Source organism: Carassius auratus, chromosome 16 (genome assembly GCF_003368295.1).
Source record: "Carassius auratus strain Wakin chromosome 16, ASM336829v1, whole genome shotgun sequence".
In the NCBI taxonomy this organism is placed as follows: Eukaryota; Metazoa; Chordata; class Actinopteri; order Cypriniformes; family Cyprinidae; genus Carassius; species Carassius auratus.
In genome coordinates this window covers 16,191,705-16,209,895 of record NC_039258.1, presented here as the reverse complement: position 1 = coordinate 16,209,895, position 18,191 = coordinate 16,191,705, and the positions used below count along the sequence as shown (strand labels likewise).

The following is an 18,191-nucleotide window of genomic DNA, read 5'->3' as shown; positions in this document are numbered from 1 at the left end:
CGCCGATTCGATTCGCTCTTTCCTTTCGTTCATGGTGTCAAAAACCCTTAATGACTGAATCTGAGTAGAGAGCTGCTAAAGTAAATAGCGCGCCTTAGTAAAGAGCGCTTCTTTACTGAAGATGCCCAGCCAGTTTACAGAGTTATGACTTATCTTTCTACGTTTGTTCAAATCTTTATGTTGATTTTAAGAATTATACAGTCCAGTAGGTAAACCTCAGATATAACTTTTTGCAGATTTACATGGAAACCAGTTTCCACTAAAATAACTAGAATAAAGCTATGACTTTAAATCTTTGTGGAACAAATCCAGTTTTGTTTTTGTTTGATCTAGGTTATTTTATATGTTTTATAAACATGATAAAATTATCTAACATACAATTTAAGTAGATTTAGGCTATGCCTACGCAAGTGTTTTTTTTTTTTTTTTTTTTTACACTACACAAGTGTTTTGTTTCACTTGTAACTTTTTTTTATTAACTGTAGTAAGCTGTACAACTTACAACTTTTAGTTTTTTTTTGTGTATTTCAATTATATATTGTATTTAATAGAACTAGGAGCAAACAAATGGTAACTAAATGAAAAAGATAACTAAATAGCTATCTATAATCATTTATAAAAAAAAATAAAAATAAAAAACAGATTTTACCTTTGTCATACTATTTCCCCATACAGACCTTAGTCAGGTCTAGTAAGCTAAAAGCTAATAAAAAGTACCATATTTAATTTTTGACAGGAATGAAAATTAGGCTGCGTGGATAGAAGTGCATTGTGTGTTTAATGGATTGTACATTGTATAACAAATTATTCAGGTGACAAAATGGCTTTCTGGGGGAAAATATAAATAAATAAATAAATAAATAAACAAATTAATAAAAAAAAATTGGTAGAACAGAGCAGTCATAAAACAATTCTGACATGATTTTTTTTTAACTGTTTAAATAACGGTTTGAATTCTACGAGATAGTCTTAACCACAACTACAATGGTAACGATACAAAGCAGTGATGTTGTTGGAATCCCTTCAGAACAATTTTTCCAGCTGATGAATGATAAAACATGCCAGCCTATCAGAATCTCTCCAACTCTAGCAATTAAATTGACAGACACACATAATAAATGAATGGAATGTTATTGTACAATGAAGACAAGAGTAGGGGTGTAACCCAGATTTGCCCATTGTCCTGACCATCATTGCCTCTTAATCATCTCCATATTCATTCTCTCCTCTCCACCAGTAAGCCGGTGTGTGGTGGGCATCCTGGTGCAATATGGCTGCCCTCGCATCATCCAGGTGGTGCATCAACCCCCCCCCCCACCCCCCACCCACCCAAAGTAAAGTACCTAGAAAATATAATATATAAATGTAAGGAATTAACTGTTATTACTAAGTGCATGATAATATCGTTATCATACAGTTACCTTCTTAGTTATCGTTTGTGGTGTGAACAGGCTTGAACGAACCAAAAATAGGGCCACACTTAATGCCGATTCACACTGAGGCTGATAACTATAAAGTTTTAACTTTCATTTGAATTTTATGAAAATAGTATCCACCCCACGGCTACAGACAAACAATTTAATATATATATATATATATATATATATATATATATATATATATATATATATTTTTTTTTTTTTTTTTTTTTTTTCCAGCTAATGAACTTAAAAAACGTTGGAAGCCAGTTAGAATCCAGAAGAGTCTGAGCACTTAAAATAACAGACGACCTGACAAAACCACAAAGTGCTTAATTATAATAAACATAACGTTACTGTTCATTAATAAACAGAAGGTTTATTGGTGTGGGCACTATAGAGAAGTCTAAAAGATATTGTATAATTATGGCTCTTAGTGTGAACTGTTTTTTTTTTAAATAAATTAAACACATACCAACACCCATGTCTTGTTAACAAGTTTTTACATTTTGCAATCTCTGTTTCTTAGTCAACAGAAAACTGCAGGGACAAAGCCTCCAGAGATGCAAAGACTTTGGCAAGCTGTTACCAAAGTGTGAATTTGAAGATCACAACAAAGAAATAATAAAACTTTGATGGAAAATGATTCCATGGCCTGACAACGCAGAGATGGGATAAGGGGGTTGGAGGAGACTGGGGGCTTCGTGGTTGTTTGCAGGTTGTTGTGGTTCAGGAACTACCCAGACAGCAAGTGATTGTCAGGACGTTTTAACCCCCATCCTTCCCCAGGTCTCTTCTTTTTCAAGGTGGGGGATGCCTGGTTCTTCTAAGGGCTAGGTGTCAAGCCCTCCTCCCATTGTTAGCCAAACAGATCAGAGCCGAATTGCCACCATAACCCGCTCGTCCCATCTCCTCTCTTCCCCGCTGCATGTAGCGACTGGAAGAGGCGCATTCCATCCCTCCATGCCAGAGCCGACCCCCCTTCCACGGTCGTCTACTCAAACGTACCCCTTGGGGTGTTTATGGGTCAGCCAACAGGATGTTCGGCCCATCGGGAGATCAAAGGATTCCCTGCTCAGATAAATGTGGTGTAACTGTGACCTCTTCAACTCTAATAGGTTTTAACACGTCAGGACAGGAGGAGGGAGAGAGAAACAGACTTGATTTGAGAAAGGAAAAGACATATACAACCTGCTTTTAAGCATCTTGGAGCCCAAACGAAGAGGGAATAATATAATGAAAGTTTATGACAAATGTTTAGGCTTACTTTTTTATGAAAAAGTGCAAGTGAAAATAAAAAAGGCATTTAGATTATGATAATATTTAAATTATTGGATGAAAAGCAAGGTAACTGAAAATCATAAAAATATGTTTTTAACTAGAAGTAAAATCAAAAACTCAAATAAAACATGAAATTTTATCATTTAATTTAACTTGATGTGTTAAAATATCCATGACTGAGATTAAAACGAATAATAACTATATACAGGGTTTTGCAGGATTTATGAAGGTACTTTTAAGACTTAGGACCCAGTAAATAATATTTAAAAGATCAATTGAATTGAACACAATATGTCAGTATGGTCACTAAACATAAATGTCTTCAAAGTTCTCAGACAATTAATTGAAAGGGAAAACCAGTTTTCATTCCCTAATGTTCTTGTGTTAAGCATAAACTAATTAAATTTTTCTCAACATCTCAGAAATCGAAGCTTCGTTACATTTAAAACTTGGGTGACGTACCTTGATTTAAGGATTTTTTTTTTCTTTGGAAAACAAAAATACTGACAGGAAGATATATTTTTCAGTACATATAATAACAATATTTAGGCCTTAATTTGTGGAAGTGTGAATTAAGAATTTAAGACCCACATATTTAAAAATAGACATATATAAAATAATAAAAATGACTACAATAAATATCTATAATAGTATCTAAATGAGCCTAAAATAACACTGATGAAAAGTCACAACTCAAGTCAACCGATATGGACTAATATATTTAATTAAAAGAAACCATATACATTTACACAATCCCATCACTCACTCAGACAGGAAGGCTGTGAAACAGAAATGGGCAGAATGCGTTCAACAGAGAATGGCTGTTTACATCTCTTTTGAAGCCATTATTTGTTTAAACAGACATGAGGCTTAACATAATTCATCCCGTTCGAAAACATCAGTACTGCATAATGAGAATCGTGGAGAGGTTTAGTCGTAAGCATTTCATAAAAACAGGATTTAAGCTCTTCTGGTTTCAGTTTCCTAAGACAAATGAAATTCTATTGTTGGAACTTCAAGACAAAACTCAAACAAGAGTGTGTGTGTGCAAGGGTTTGTGTGTGTGTGTGTGTGTGTGTGTGTGTGTAGCGATGAAACAGTGAAAAGTAACACATTTTTTTTTTTAAATCCCTTAAGATATCTTACAGTAATAATTTCAGAGACAGTGTTTGAACTATGAAGGAACGTGATACAGAGGAAAATGTTATTTTTAAGAAATAATTCACTGAAGAAAATTAGAACAGACATCATTTACTCCCCGTCATGTCGCCCCAAACCAGTATGACTTTTTCTTTTTTCTTTTATGGAACAAAAAAAAGAGGATTTCGAAGATTTGGTCTGGTTGCTCTTATTCATGCAATTGAATTCAGTGTTGACTAAAGCTATAAAAGTGATCTATACTTCTCTATACTTCACTTTTGAACTCATACGGTAGCTTCGAGTGTGGAATTTTAAATCATTATTCATGAACATGAACAAAACAACACAAAGGTTAAGTAAATACTGGGGAAAATGTTAGTGCTGAGCAACAATTAATCGCATCCAAAATAAAAATGTTCATGTATATATATGCGTGTACCATGTATATATATATATATATATATATATATATATATATATATATATATATATATATATACACACACATTCATGTATATATTTAAGAAAAATATGTTGTTTATATATTAAATATATTCATATATAATATAAACTATATGAATATAAATACATGTAAATACATGTAGTTTGAAAATGTATACTGCGTGTCTTTATATACACATAATAAATAATACACAGTACACACAAATTTTATACTATTTTAGATGCTATTAATCGTGATTAATCTTTGCCCAGCACTAAAAATATATAATTTCCAGGTGAACTATCCCTTTAAACAGTGTATAACTGCTGGCCATTGTGCTTGGTGCTTCAGTTTCTCTGCTGGCTTTGCTATCCAGCGCAGAGCAGCAGAAGTAACGCAACCATCCCAGAGAAGCCAGCCAGATGTGTCCTCTGTCCCTCCGCCCCCCCCCAATACCCATGTGTCAAACAGACACCACTCTCACAGTACAGCTTTCAAAGCATTCAGTGCGTCAAGAGCAAAAAACAAAAACAAAAAACATCTAGACAAAAAATTCCAATGGTAACACAGACAGAATTATGACCCGAGCCAATGAACACATTCACAGGACAATTAAGACTAGTTGGTGTATGGTTCACATATTACAAATAGTTTCGTAATTACAGCGAAGAACATAGTTGAGGCACTCTGCGAAGTTCAAAATGGATAAAATTCCTGTTAAGATTTAGATTTTCTGTAAATGAGTTTATAAGCACAGCATGTTAATAAGTGGCATGTGAGGATGAGCTGGAACCGTTTCGCAACTATTATGTGAAAAGAAGCTAAAAGCGCTTTTAATGCCGATTTTAGAAGGCGCTATATGCTAGAAATGCCCTACAGTGGAAGAACAAACACATCAGTGCGCTCGTATTCACGTATAAGAGGATTTTTGTGATGGCTATGCAAATCCATAACAGGAAAGGCACTTCCTTTCATAATGTATAATATATAACAGAATATGAAAGATTTACACAGTGCGAAAGAGATAAATGTGTGCCAATATTGAAAAAAAAGCTGTTTTTATGAGCAGAACCTAATTAAGTAAATGGATGGTTCACCCCAAAATTAAGATTGTGATCATTCACTCATGTTGTTCCTAATTTTTCTTTTTAATCACAAAAAAAAAAAACTAAAACTAAAATATAAAATAAGAAAATATAATATACACATTATAATTTTCTTTTTTCAGGAGAAAGTCCATCATGCAGGGTTGGAACCATAAGGTAGAGTCAATGATGACAAAACTTTCATTTTCAGGTGAACTACCCCTTTAATATATTTCATGTCATAATCAATCATAATTATGGACATTTCTATTGTTGACCTATTTTAAGGCACCAGAGGTACTGAATCAAGTCTCAAGACTTAGAAGGGCTCAAAGCGCTTCACATCATTAAAAAAAAAAAAAAGAGCGAAAGGATCTTGTTCTAATTTAGGCGTCACATTAATTGCTGCATTATACAAAGCGTCTGCAAGTAACCGTGCAAAGCAATGCAAACACCCACACCCACATACTGTACATGCACAGAGCTAAAATGCCTCTGTCGGTGCCTGTCCCACGGAAAATCCGGCGTCATAGATGACATTGTTTAATATAAGAAGGTTTTCAAGTGTCGGATGGGGTACCAGTGTACAAAAGCGAAAATCAGCAGAAGAAGATCTACTATATTATAAAACGGCTCAGGTGATGACGGTTTGTCACTCAGTGACAGAGACGAAGTCCATCACACTGAGCCACAGTGCCTTGAGCTCCAGCCAGTGAGAAGACAGTCTGTGATTCACAGCACAGAACATACTGCTTTCAAAAAGTTCAGTCTTAGCCGTCAACACGACTGCCTGATTCGCCTGATCAAAAATCTTTGGAATGTTTGTCTGTCAAAAGCAGTGTAAATCATTGCATTTTCCAGAAGAATGTTCTTTTCCCTTTTTGTATGAAAGTGCACGTTTGGATGTTCACCACTTGTGTTCCCTTAACTCTTGTTCCCGAGCTCTCTGTTTCAGGAGGGCAGGAAAGCAGACGAGTGGTGCAGGAGCGCTGATGCTCTGGTCTCTTGTGGATGCACAGTGTTTGCTGAAGGCACACGGGGCTCATTTAGCAGGAGGCTCATCGGGGTTGTATTCGGTCTCTCCTGCGGACACCTGGGAGATTCTGCGTGTGGAGCCCCACAGTCGGCGGGAAAACTGCCCTGACCGCACCTGAATTAGGAGAAAGGTTTAAATATTGAATTATTTTAAAATAGCTGACTCAAGTTAAAAATTAAATGCATAAGTTACATATAAGTTAACATCTTTGACAAAGAGAAGGTGACATCTTTTTTTTGGTAACATGATACAGTAGTTTATAGAAGCCCGTTTCTGCCACTGAATAAAAAAAGACTTTCTACCTCACAATTCTGATATTCTCTCAAAACTGTGAGATATAAAATCGCAATTACAAGTTATAAAGTCCAATTTATGTCTCACAATTCTGACGTAACAACGTTTGTGTCACATATGAGATAAAAATTCACAGTTACCTTTTTTATTTTTTTATTCAGTGGCAGAAACAGGCTTCCACTTTAGCTTAACAGTTAACAACAGACAATAATGTTTTTAATATTTTTTTGCATTTATTAATCTTGGTTAATATTAATTTCCTCATGCACATTTTAAAAACACTTTTTAACAATGCATTAATCCAACTAACACTTAATAATAGAAATAATTGTATATTTTGAATAATAATAGTTTTTTATTATTTATTTTTTTACTGTTTCTATTCTTATTCATGATGGAAGCTCGTTTCCTTCATTGAATAAAAACTAAAAAAGTAACTGCAACATTTTATCTCATGATTCCGACTTTTTTTTCCTTCTCAGAAGTGCGTGATAGAAACACAGTTGTTTGTTACAAAGTCAGAACAGTGAGATAAAAGATCACAATCGTCAGACATAAAGTCAGAATTGCGAGATAACTTCACATTTCTGACTTTATAACACGTAATAGCATATAAATGTGCCTATCAATATTATAATAAACTAATAACACTATAACCTCACAAAAGCATTTTTCAGCACTTCTGTGTACTTCTGAGTGTAACAAATTATTAAAAAATCAAAAATCGCAGGAAGGGAACTTGATTCATCAGTTGTTGACTGCATGGAGATATATATATATATATATATATATATATATATATATATATATAAATTAAAAAGTAATTTATTTTAAAGTAATTTTTTTACTGTTTCCTCAGCGTTTAGTACATACATTTAATTCTTACATTTATAGTGTAAAAGTAATAGGTTTTAAAAATCAAAACTTTTTCAAGGAGTAAATTGTGCCTATTATCATTATGATGTACTAATAACAGTATAGCAGCATGGAATTTATTCAGGCAGTAAAGACCTGCTGGCAACCTCTCCAGCTCACCTCTTCTGGTTTTCCTGCTCCCACCACGATGAGTTTGCCATCCTCCAGGCCCACCAGAATATGACTGCTCTCTTTCGTGACAGACACACAGCGCACAGGGACCTTCAGGGCCAAGGGCGCAACAGCCCGATTCAAACTAAACACACGCAAAGACAGAGAAAAAGAGGCTTGGGAATGAGAAGCAAATACGGACCCAGCTGCTGAAGATTTACTGTGATGACACAAAGGATTTATTAAGAATGCATCTACTACAATGGGAAAAAATATCAAAGAAAATGATCAAACAGGTCGTGCTAAGCTGAGCAGCTGTACGCCAGAACTACTGAAGTCTCTTGTGTTCACCAAGGCTGCAGATCAAAAACATTTTTTGAATATTATTGTAATTTTCAAAAAACACTTTTCTTTTTTACATTCAAGTTTAATTTATTCCTTTAATGGCAAAACTGAATTTTCAGCAGCCATTACTTCAGTCTTCAGTGTGACATGATCCTTCAGAAAGCATTCTAAAATGCTGCTAAAGAAACATTTCTTCTTATTATGAATGTTCAAAACGGTTGATTTATTGGAGAAATATAAAATTCACAACAACAGCATTTATTTTTAAAAGGCTTAACTGTAATTTAAGTCAAATCTTAGGAAAGCCCATTTCTGGCAATTGCAAGTTCTCGCAATTCTGACTTTTTTCTCAGAACTGTGAGGTATAAATTCACAATGGCGTGTTATAAAATCAGTATTGAGCAAGAAACAATTGACTTAAGAGTTGCAAGTTTATATTTCATAATTCTGACAAAAAAGTCAGAATTGCGAGACATAAACTCGCAATTGTGAGAAAAAAAAAAGTAAATTGCAAAGAAATAAAAAATAAAAACAGAGTTTATATATCGCAACTGAGTTTATATACTGCAGTTCTAACTTTATAACCCGCAATTGTGAATTTACATGACCCAATTCTGACTATTACTCAGAATTGTGAGTTTTTATCATGCAATTCAAAAAAAAAAAAAAACATTTAATTGGTAGATGAAAACTCGCAACTGTGAAAAAAAAGTCAGAATTGTGAAATAAAAAGTCACAATTACCTTTTTATTTCTTATTCAGTGGAATAAATGGAATTTAATACAAATCAAAATGTCCACGCTAAATAAATGTATAATTATAATAAAATATAAATTTCTTTTAAAAAATACATAATGTAAAAAAATAAATAAAACTTGTCTACAAATTTTTAAACAAGGTGTATATTTAAAAAGAGCATTAGAGGTGTGTTTACCTGTACAAGTCTCGAATGTGAAGGTTCCCCTGTTGTGTGCCTACGATGAGGTAGTCAGGCACCAGATGCAAAGCTGAAATCTTCTCGTCCAAGGTCTCAGATGCCAAGCGAGTGCCATTCACAGAGTACACATGCAGTGCATACTTCTCCTACAGGCACAAAAAATAAATAAATAAATCAAATACCCCCCAAAAAACAGGTGTGCAGGCCAGATTTTAGAAGCATTGCACTAGTGGTTTTACATAAAGCTTTTTTGGGTTGACAATTTTTTATTTATTTAATATTGGTTTTTAAGTTAATTTCCATCCTCACAATAACTAAAAAAAACACTCTTTTCTCTTTTGACAAACATTGTCAGTCAGCACCTTTCCGGCAGTGCGGCCCTCGGTAACAGTCTGTGCCACAATGTGCCCTTCCATGCCGACCTCCAGGTGTACCACAGGGGCAGGAAGGCAGCTCTCACACGGTGGTCTCAGGGTCCGCAGGTACTGTCCACGACGCACACTGTGCATGATTACTGTGCCATCCTGAATGAGAGAAAAAGAGAGCAACGGAGAGATTCATGATTTCTAATGGCAATGCAGTAACTCCTGAAGGGACGATTAAGTCTGATCTAAACTGACCTTTGACCCTGAAATCGCCATATCCAACTCAGTGCTGATGGCGACACACGTGACCTCTTGATCATGTCCACAGAGCACCTGAACGGGCCGTGGAGACAGACCGCTAGAGAAACCACCCTATACATAAAAGATACACTCTGATTCAGTCACATTTACAGCAGAAAAAAACATGTTTACATCCTGGTTCAAAAAATTATTTTGGTCTATATAGCTAATTTTCCCCTTCATGACAACTGTAAGGGGTGTGAATTTTTTTTATAACTCATCCGTTTAAATTATATTAAGCCTTAAATGTTCTGCATAATTAAGGGCGTGGTCACTTGAGTGACAGGTGGTTTGCCACTGCTGTCGTGCTAGGTGGGCGTGGCTTCTGCAACCAGCTCCTGCCTTTTTGCCAATTTTCAATTATCCAAGGGTGATTATCCACCTTCACCAACTTTTGGCTTTAAAAACGCTTTTCGGAAACCTAAGGGTGACGTCATGGACACTTCAGCCATGTTTTGATACAGTCTATGATTTTGACGCATCTGATTTCTATTCCTGGCTATTTACACAACCATTCAAAACTATTGGGGTCTGTACAATTTTTTTTTATATATATATTTTTTGAAAGACTGCACTGATTTGATCAAAAGTTCAAGAAAAAACTGCATTGTGAAATATTAGTACAATTTAAAATAACTTTTCTATTTCTAAAACTTTCTTTTCTGAAAATGTTTTTAAATGTCATTTATCCTTATGCTTGCACAGCTGAATTTCCAGCATCATTACTCCAGTCTTCAGTGTCACGTGATCCTTCAGAAGTGATTCCAATATGCTGATTCGCTGCTTTACTGTTACTTTCCTGATCAATGTTTTTGTGCCCTTGCATAATAAAAGTAAAAACATCATAAAAAATATATATTTATTGTATGACAGTGTACATTGTGTTCAAATTTAAATGACTGCTCATGGGTACAGATGTACCCTTCACGCCCTTTTATGTTTGTATTAACTTGTAATCTAAGCACAAGTATTTTGTGTGAACAAACCTGCTGTAGGACCTGCCACACCATGCAGGTGGTGTCCCGTGAGCCAGAGATGAGGTAGATACCACAGAGATCCAAAGCCAGGCATGTGACCACATCTATACCCCACAAAAAAGCACATAATTCAGCCATCGGGACATTCGTTCATAATCAAATGCATTATATAATCAGCAATTTGCACCACAAATCTTCTAAGAAGTTGAAATCAAGAGAGAGCTGTCAAATTTCTAAAGCCTTTAAATTATCAACATGGTCCAAACTCTGCTGAAAACCTGTCGCACACAGTCTACTACATGCGTTCTGCCCTTAATACTTCAAAAAAAAAAAGTAAAATACCTTTTTTAGTATAGCTCTAAATTGGTCTAATATTTACAGATTATTATTTAGTAAACTTTACACAGTTTTACACTGAAACGCATTAAGTTTTGCCCTCACAATAAAAACTAGAGAAATTTGATCATAAACATTTAAATATCATCTTACTATGACATATTGTTGGGAGATATGTATTTATGTATGTAATATATAATATAAATACCAGCAACTGAACCAATGAGTCATAAACACCTCTTGTATCAAATATTATACTCATTTTTATCATACTTTAGGATTTACAGGGTTAATGGTTCTGTTTCAGCAACAAATGATTCATCAAACATCTCTGCCAAATCTGACAGCTGCTAATTTTATTTAGGAATCAGCTCAACAGCTCCATCAAGCTCATTCCAATGCCTACAGCTGCGCCTTGGCTTTGTACTATTTGGGTATGTCTGTGTCAGACAGACGGCTCTCACCTATGTGACGGCAGATCCTGCCCACCAGCTTGGCCTTGCCTAACATAGTGACCCTAATACTGCAGTCCCAGTGCCCCCCGCTGAACAGCAGACGCCCGTCAGTGGACACCACCAGCACCTGGGACCCCATTTCCACCCCTGGGGAGAACGGCCCGCTGAGGAACCGCTGGGTCCTAAAAACAGATCAAACAAAAGGTTAGTACCAACAAATGGGACTAAACTTGTCAGCAGGAGAACATTTGAAATAGATCAATGTTGTGTTTAAGCATCAGATTCGACACATGTTAGCAGACCACTCCAAAACATCAAAAAAGGCTTGGCAAAACAAATTAGCTTTAACTACAAAGTACCCAATTTGACTGAAGAACATTCATAGAGACCAAAGCAGCCAAACCACCAGAGCTTAATGTCAAAAAGCTGCTATTTACAAGCTGCTATAAAGTTTTTGATTATTTGTCCAAAGCCCAATATTGTCACTATTAAAGTAACTTTGTACCTAATCAAAACCTCTTGTCTTTAAAACCATGTGAATTCACTAAGTCTCTGAACATGATTATATAATGTGTTTAGACATGTGTACATGTTCAAACTTACTTTGGGTTGCTCACAGTGGGGTCTCTGGTGAAGGTGAAATAATTAGCTATGTTCTTGTCGTAGGGCAGCCAGCTATGAGTGCCTATCATTCCATTGTCACTCACTGTCACCTGAAACAGGACAAATGCCATTCAGCAAATGATCAGGAACCCTCAAATCTGTGAAGGACCCACTTCCTGAAATATATGCTGAGAGAAAACTATTAAGAGCGAGACAGACTAGATGTTGTTTCCAAAAAAAAAAAAAAAAAATTCAATTTAACTGAATTAGTTTTTATACCATCACTGTACTAAAACAAAGGAAATTATAATAACTTTGTCTGTTTTTTGTGTGTGTTAAGGGATAGTTCATCCAAAAAAAAATTAAATATGAAGAATTAAGAATATTTTCTTCTGCTGAACACAAAAGATGATATTTTGACGATATTATTGAGGAGGATAGTTATTTTAGTTTTCTTTACACACAAAAAGTACTCGTAGCTTTGTAAAATTATGTTTCAACTACTGTTGTCACATGGATTATTTTAATGATCTCCTTGCTACGTTTATGAGCCTAGATTGTGTTTGGATCCTTGCTATCTATGCAGGGTCAAAGAGCTCTCGGAATTCATCACAAATATCTTAATTTGCGCTTTGAAGATGAATGAAGGTCTTATAGTGGGTTCAGACCAGATGCGAAAGAAGGATTTAGCGCGATTGATGTACATGTTAAGTCAATGCAAAAACGCGAATAGACATCCTGCGGCGCGATTCACGCAAATGAGGTAAATGAGGCGCAAGTTGGTAAAATCTGAACTTTGGCGAAATTTTGTGTCACATTAACCAATCAGGAGCTTGCTCTAGTAGTGACATGGTTATGACGTAGCGAGTGGAGGGAAAATCTGGAACAACAATGGAGGACAAAGTCATCGTAGCTGTATGTGGATACCTGGAGCTGTATGATACTTCTTTATTCTTTTACAGAAACCGGAATAAAAAGGATCTTGCTTGGAAGAAATAGATTAATTGAATAAAGACTTAATTAATTATATTTTATGTAATATTTTTTATTTTTAAAACTACATTCATGACACGATAACAGTAATATTTTAAAAATTATCCGAATAAATGGTGGTTGAAATCACAATGCTGCGTGAAGTCAACTGGCAGAAGCCCCTCCCATGACGTGAATTCGAGTCTGTTGTGAAGTGAATTTCATGCGCGATTGAAGCAAATTTTACACGCGAATGAAGCGAATAAACTGAATTCTCTGAAGTTGCTGGTTGCTAGCTGTGTTAACTTAAGTTCAGTGTGATAGGCTGCATTTTTTTTAGAGTTAGCTCAACAGTATTAGGAAAAATGCTTGTTTGTCTTTATATAATTTTAAGTAATCTTAAGGCTCTCTTGAAAGTTTGCTGAGGCCCCCTAGTGGCCCCATGATAATTCAACATGATCATGAATTAATCTCACCAGTATGTCAGAGCCAGGGATGATAAAGGAGCGGGTTTGATTTCTGGGCACCACGGCTTGGACTAAAGGCAGGCCATCACTCACCACCTACATAAAGCAACATCAAAAACAACTTAGAGTTGCATTTCAGCATACTATTCAGTTCAAATTGAATACTGATAAATTGGGACTAACCTCTTTAAAAGATCGGAGTTTAGTGAGCTGATCAAAAAGATTGGGAGGCAGAATGTCCAGACGGGCCTGTCGCCTGAAAGCGTTCTCAGCTGACATACGGGGAGGATGGGGCTCCTGAATTACACAGAGAGGTTTCACTTGTGCCATATTACCCACAATACATTACACAAATGCTTTCAGAACAAAGTTTCTAAAAAATATTAAATGCATTTTTGATAACTGAAATAAAGCTGAAATGGAAAAACTTGCCTTGGCAACTACCTGAAATAAGCTGAAGTTGAAGCACTAAAATGACTAGACACAAACTAAAACTGAAATAAACACCAACAGTAAATAAAAAAACGAATATAAATTACAAAAGCACATTAGATTACTAAAATGAAAGCTGAAAACAAAAATAAAAGCAAATTCTAAATATTACTCATTACTATCGTACTATATAAATAACACTCTTCAGACCTGGAAGCTCATATAAAATGAAGTTTATGCTGACTAGAGATGGAAACATCTGTCTGATGTCCCACCTTGAGAAGCTGACAGGGCGTCTGGCCAAAATTGCTGATGATGCCTTCAAGGGCCTTGCGCTCGGTCTCATTAGCTATGGCGTCCAGATCCACTGCACCTGACAGCCAAAACAGACCATGATCAGTCATATTATCCATGAAGGTAGATCTTTAAACTAATATGAACTCATAAGAGCTCTCTTACCTTCATAAGTGCAGTAGTAGAAGACATTGAGAGCTTCCACTGCCTCAGGTCCTCGCTGCTTATATCCGAATATGAGATCGATCCACTCGTGCAGGTGAGCAGACACATGCTCACTCTCCTTTAAACACAGAGATACACAAAGAGATTGTGTCAGTTTTCTTTGCTGGATGCATCCAGAAATCATTGCACTAATGTTGCCGATTCACAAACAAATTATTTTTTGAGATGATTCTATTTAAAGGAGTAGTTTACCCAAATATGATCTCCAAACAGCTGATATAAAAAAAACCATCAAACAACCCACACAACTCCAGTCCATCTATTAAAATCTTGTTTAAAACTGCATGTTTGTAATTAATTAATCAATACAGTGTTTTTAACTTTAAAGTGTTGCTTTTGGCTAAAATAGAAGTCCTCTATCCATAGTATTGCTTACCCAGTCAAAAAGTCATCTCTTCTGAATCAGGCGAGAAATATGCACAGATCAAGCACCGTTTACAAACATAAAGAGCCCAAAACGGGAAGCCTTATTGGTATTTTGGCCAGAATTTAAAGTTAAAACACCTTAATGATGGAATAGTTTACTTTCAACCCATTCAATTGTAGGAGATTTAATGGTGAGCAAGTGATGTGATGCTAGATTTCCCAAAAAAATCTTTCAGCTGCAGAAACAAACTCATCTGTGTGGCCTGAGGATGAGTTAATTTTCAGCAAATTAAAATTTTTAAGTGAATTATCCCTTCCACAAATCATTCTTAAAGTTTGAATCAGTCTTACAAATTACTTGAATTTGTTGGAGCAGTTAATTGAAACATCTGACACACTCACTGGACTTATAAGACTGTAGTTAATTGTATTTCAATAGTATTTTGTATTCTACAAACATATTTACAAAATAAAGGTAAAAAAAAATAATTGATGGTTTTGTTTAGTGTGTATGTATGTATGTCTGTTTCCACACCAAAGCTTTGCGGTGTTTCCTGATGAAGTCTTCGGGCGAAGATGCCCAGGGGGGAATCAACACATCATTGACCTTCTCCTGATTGATTTGCAAGCAGCCCAGATCAAAACCTGCACACATAACATATTACAGTTCCAAATCCAGCAATCCAACATAATTGATGCCAGGGTAGTTTTCATCACTGAGAAGCTTCAGAGAGGCACACTGACCGTTCATGTTCTGCAGGAACTCTGGGAAGTAGAAGAACTCTGGGATGAGCTCCTTCACATCAACTGGACTCTCCATTCGTGCCTGCCATGCTGCTGCTACTGAATGAAACTGCCTATCGGCACAATCAAACCTAAGCACACACACAATCACTCTTGTAAAGTGCAGCCCAAACATTGGACAATGTGCATGATTACTTGAAAACCATCAAGTAAACAACACTGCAACCTAGTGGTCAATACGATGGAGTGCCAACAAACATAACATTTTATCTACAATATTTAAAATATTATTAAGATTCAGAATATTCACAATTTGTTGTGTTGGTGATCTACATTCCACTACGGACACTTCATGTTTTAAAACCATTAAACTAACTTAGAGTCAAATTTCCAGTTGTACTTCAGGTATCGTTGGAATGAATAAACACATAAAACATTTGTTTTCAAAATGTCTCCAGTAAAAAATGTCTCCAGTAAAAAAAAAAAAAAAAACTAAAAAACTAAAACTTGAGCAGGGGTGTCCAATCCTGCTCCTGAAGGGTTAATATCATGCAGAGTTAAGTTCTGGCCTGCCCCAACACACCTTCCTGTTTCTAGAAATCCTGAAGACCTTGAATAGCTGGTTCAGGTGTGTTTGAACTAGAGGTGGCCCTCCAGGAGCAAGATTGGACAGCCCTGGCTTTAGCTTGCAGTATGACCACAGTGGTGTGTGAGTGTGTGTCTCTGTGTGTGTGTGTGTGTGTGTGTCTTACTTGCCGCTCTGGAGCTGGATATGCAATGAGGTGAAAGGCTCTGTGCGGATCATGTAGTGCATGACGCCGGCAGCATTAGAGTAGTGTGTGCCATAGTGGAACTTATCAATAGTGCCTGTTGGATCCTCAAAACTCTCATACCTAACCAAATAACAACAACAACAAGACATTAAGAAAATCAGATGAAATCCTCCAAAGATTCTACACTGCATTATCTTATTATAGAACATACTGCTATTATTTACTAATTTAAATGTATTTATAAATCATATAGATAGCAGCTTGTGAAATTTTCTAGTTTAACAACACATTCTTTGATTATGAGAATTCTGCAAAAAGAACTGTAACACTGTCTCACTTTTCCCTGACGTTCTGTGCATGTCTTGGGTTGACGACACCAATGGGTTTGGACAAATCTCTGAAAACAGCTGGGTCCTCCAGATCCAATTCAGTAGATGTGTAGTCACACAGCACCCAGGGGAACTGAGAATATGGACATGCACATGAAGAAAAAAGAAGACATGTGAAGCACATTGTTTAATAATACATATTAATCACCCAGTTAAAAAAATTATATAAAAATCGTGGTTTAATAACATAAATAATTAATTATTTTTTCAAATGAAATTCAAAAACTAAGTAAAATAAAGTACATAGATTCAGCCTGAGACTGCATAGAACAAGCGTTGTGGAAAACAAAAGCAAAAAAAACTATCCAAAAACAAACAGAACAGAACAGAAAAAAATAGAACCAAAAAAAAAAAAAAACAAATGTAAAAAAAAAAAAAAAACAGAACCAAAACAAAAAACAAACCGAAAACAAAACAAAAGAAAAAAACAAAACAAACAGAACACAATAGAGCAAAACAAAAGGAAAAAAAAAAACAAACAAAAGAAAACAAAACAAATAACAGAATAAAAAGGCAAACAAAAATTACAAAACAAAACCAAAACAATGCTAGCTCTGTAACAACTCACCACTGGATACTGGGATAAATCATTGTATGTGCGACCAGCAATGGTGTTGAGCTGCATCAGATATTCAAAATTGGAGATCTCTCTGCAAACCCATCTCTGCAATAGAAACAAAAATGAAAATAAACAATAGTCGAGCAACCAGCAAAAATGGAAAAATGGAAAAATGGAAAATACTAGCATCACATCAGACGTACGTGAGTCAGGTTGGAGGCTTTCAGGAGCTCCTGAGGAGAGCGAGAACCAAAGTAGAAGAGATTAGGTGGCCTGAGACCTAGGATCCTGGAGTAGACTTTGTTCCGGACCTGTCGGAGAACCAAAACAAATATAAAAACACAAAATGCTTGTGGCCATCCTGTTCCACTGTAGTTTCTCCTGCAGTATAGCAGTTAGTGTGTGTCTAGCTCACCCCCTTCCTGAAGTTGATGAAGTAGTGTGCCTGGTCGATGAAGAACAGCTCTAATGCAGATCTCCGCAGGTTGTAGCGCCTCAGGTGGACTTCCCTTAGCTGTGACAACGGCCTCTTGAAATCAAACCCAATGCCTGCAAAGATGGGCAGTCACATCATTATCATTAATCATATCTTATCCCATACACTACCAGTCAAAAGTCTGGAATAATTAAGTTATTAATTAATTATGTTTAAAAATGATTTTGAAAGAAGTTTCCTATGCTCACCAAGGCTGCATTAATTCAATTAAATATTTCTAATGTTGTGAAATATTATTATGATTCAAAATAAAGTTTTCTATTTTATTATATACTTTAAAATTTAATTTAGAATTATGTATTTTTATCACTGACTACTCCAGTCTTCAGTGTCACATGATCCCTCAGAAATCACTCTAATATGCCGATTTGCCACTCAAACATTTCTTATTATTATACTGAAAACTGTTCTTTTGAGCTTTCTAATCATCAAAA

General features: G+C 35.7%; 1 protein-coding gene across 3 annotated transcripts in view; it reads right to left on the bottom strand.

Moving 5' to 3' along the window:
- Positions 1 to 4,897: 4,897 nt before the first annotated feature.
- Positions 4,898 to 18,191, bottom strand: part of nbeal2 (neurobeachin-like 2) — a 63,831-nt gene continuing 50,537 nt past the window's right edge. For 2 of the 3 annotated variants that reach the window (XM_026284386.1, XM_026284387.1), the window contains 19 exons: positions 17,677 to 17,810; positions 17,465 to 17,572; positions 17,271 to 17,366; positions 16,651 to 16,775; positions 16,293 to 16,433; positions 15,541 to 15,671; positions 15,332 to 15,441; positions 14,371 to 14,488; positions 14,187 to 14,284; positions 13,663 to 13,776; positions 13,489 to 13,575; positions 12,041 to 12,150; positions 11,447 to 11,619; positions 10,656 to 10,750; positions 9,625 to 9,741; positions 9,367 to 9,528; positions 9,002 to 9,150; positions 7,732 to 7,867; positions 4,898 to 6,516 (listed from right to left, as the gene is read on the bottom strand). In XM_026284386.1, coding sequence (XP_026140171.1) covers positions 6,409 to 6,516; positions 7,732 to 7,867; positions 9,002 to 9,150; positions 9,367 to 9,528; positions 9,625 to 9,741; positions 10,656 to 10,750; positions 11,447 to 11,619; positions 12,041 to 12,150; positions 13,489 to 13,575; positions 13,663 to 13,776; positions 14,187 to 14,284; positions 14,371 to 14,488; positions 15,332 to 15,441; positions 15,541 to 15,671; positions 16,293 to 16,433; positions 16,651 to 16,775; positions 17,271 to 17,366; positions 17,465 to 17,572; positions 17,677 to 17,810 — 2,312 coding nt within the window. In that variant the 3' untranslated portion in view covers positions 4,898 to 6,408. Of the gene's footprint in view, positions 6,517 to 7,731; positions 7,868 to 9,001; positions 9,151 to 9,366; positions 9,529 to 9,624; positions 9,742 to 10,655; positions 10,751 to 11,446; positions 11,620 to 12,040; positions 12,151 to 13,488; positions 13,576 to 13,662; positions 13,777 to 14,186; positions 14,285 to 14,370; positions 14,489 to 15,331; positions 15,442 to 15,540; positions 15,672 to 16,292; positions 16,434 to 16,650; positions 16,776 to 17,270; positions 17,367 to 17,464; positions 17,573 to 17,676; positions 17,811 to 18,191 lie in introns of those variants that run through there. The other variant, XR_003294001.1, reaches the window with a different exon arrangement.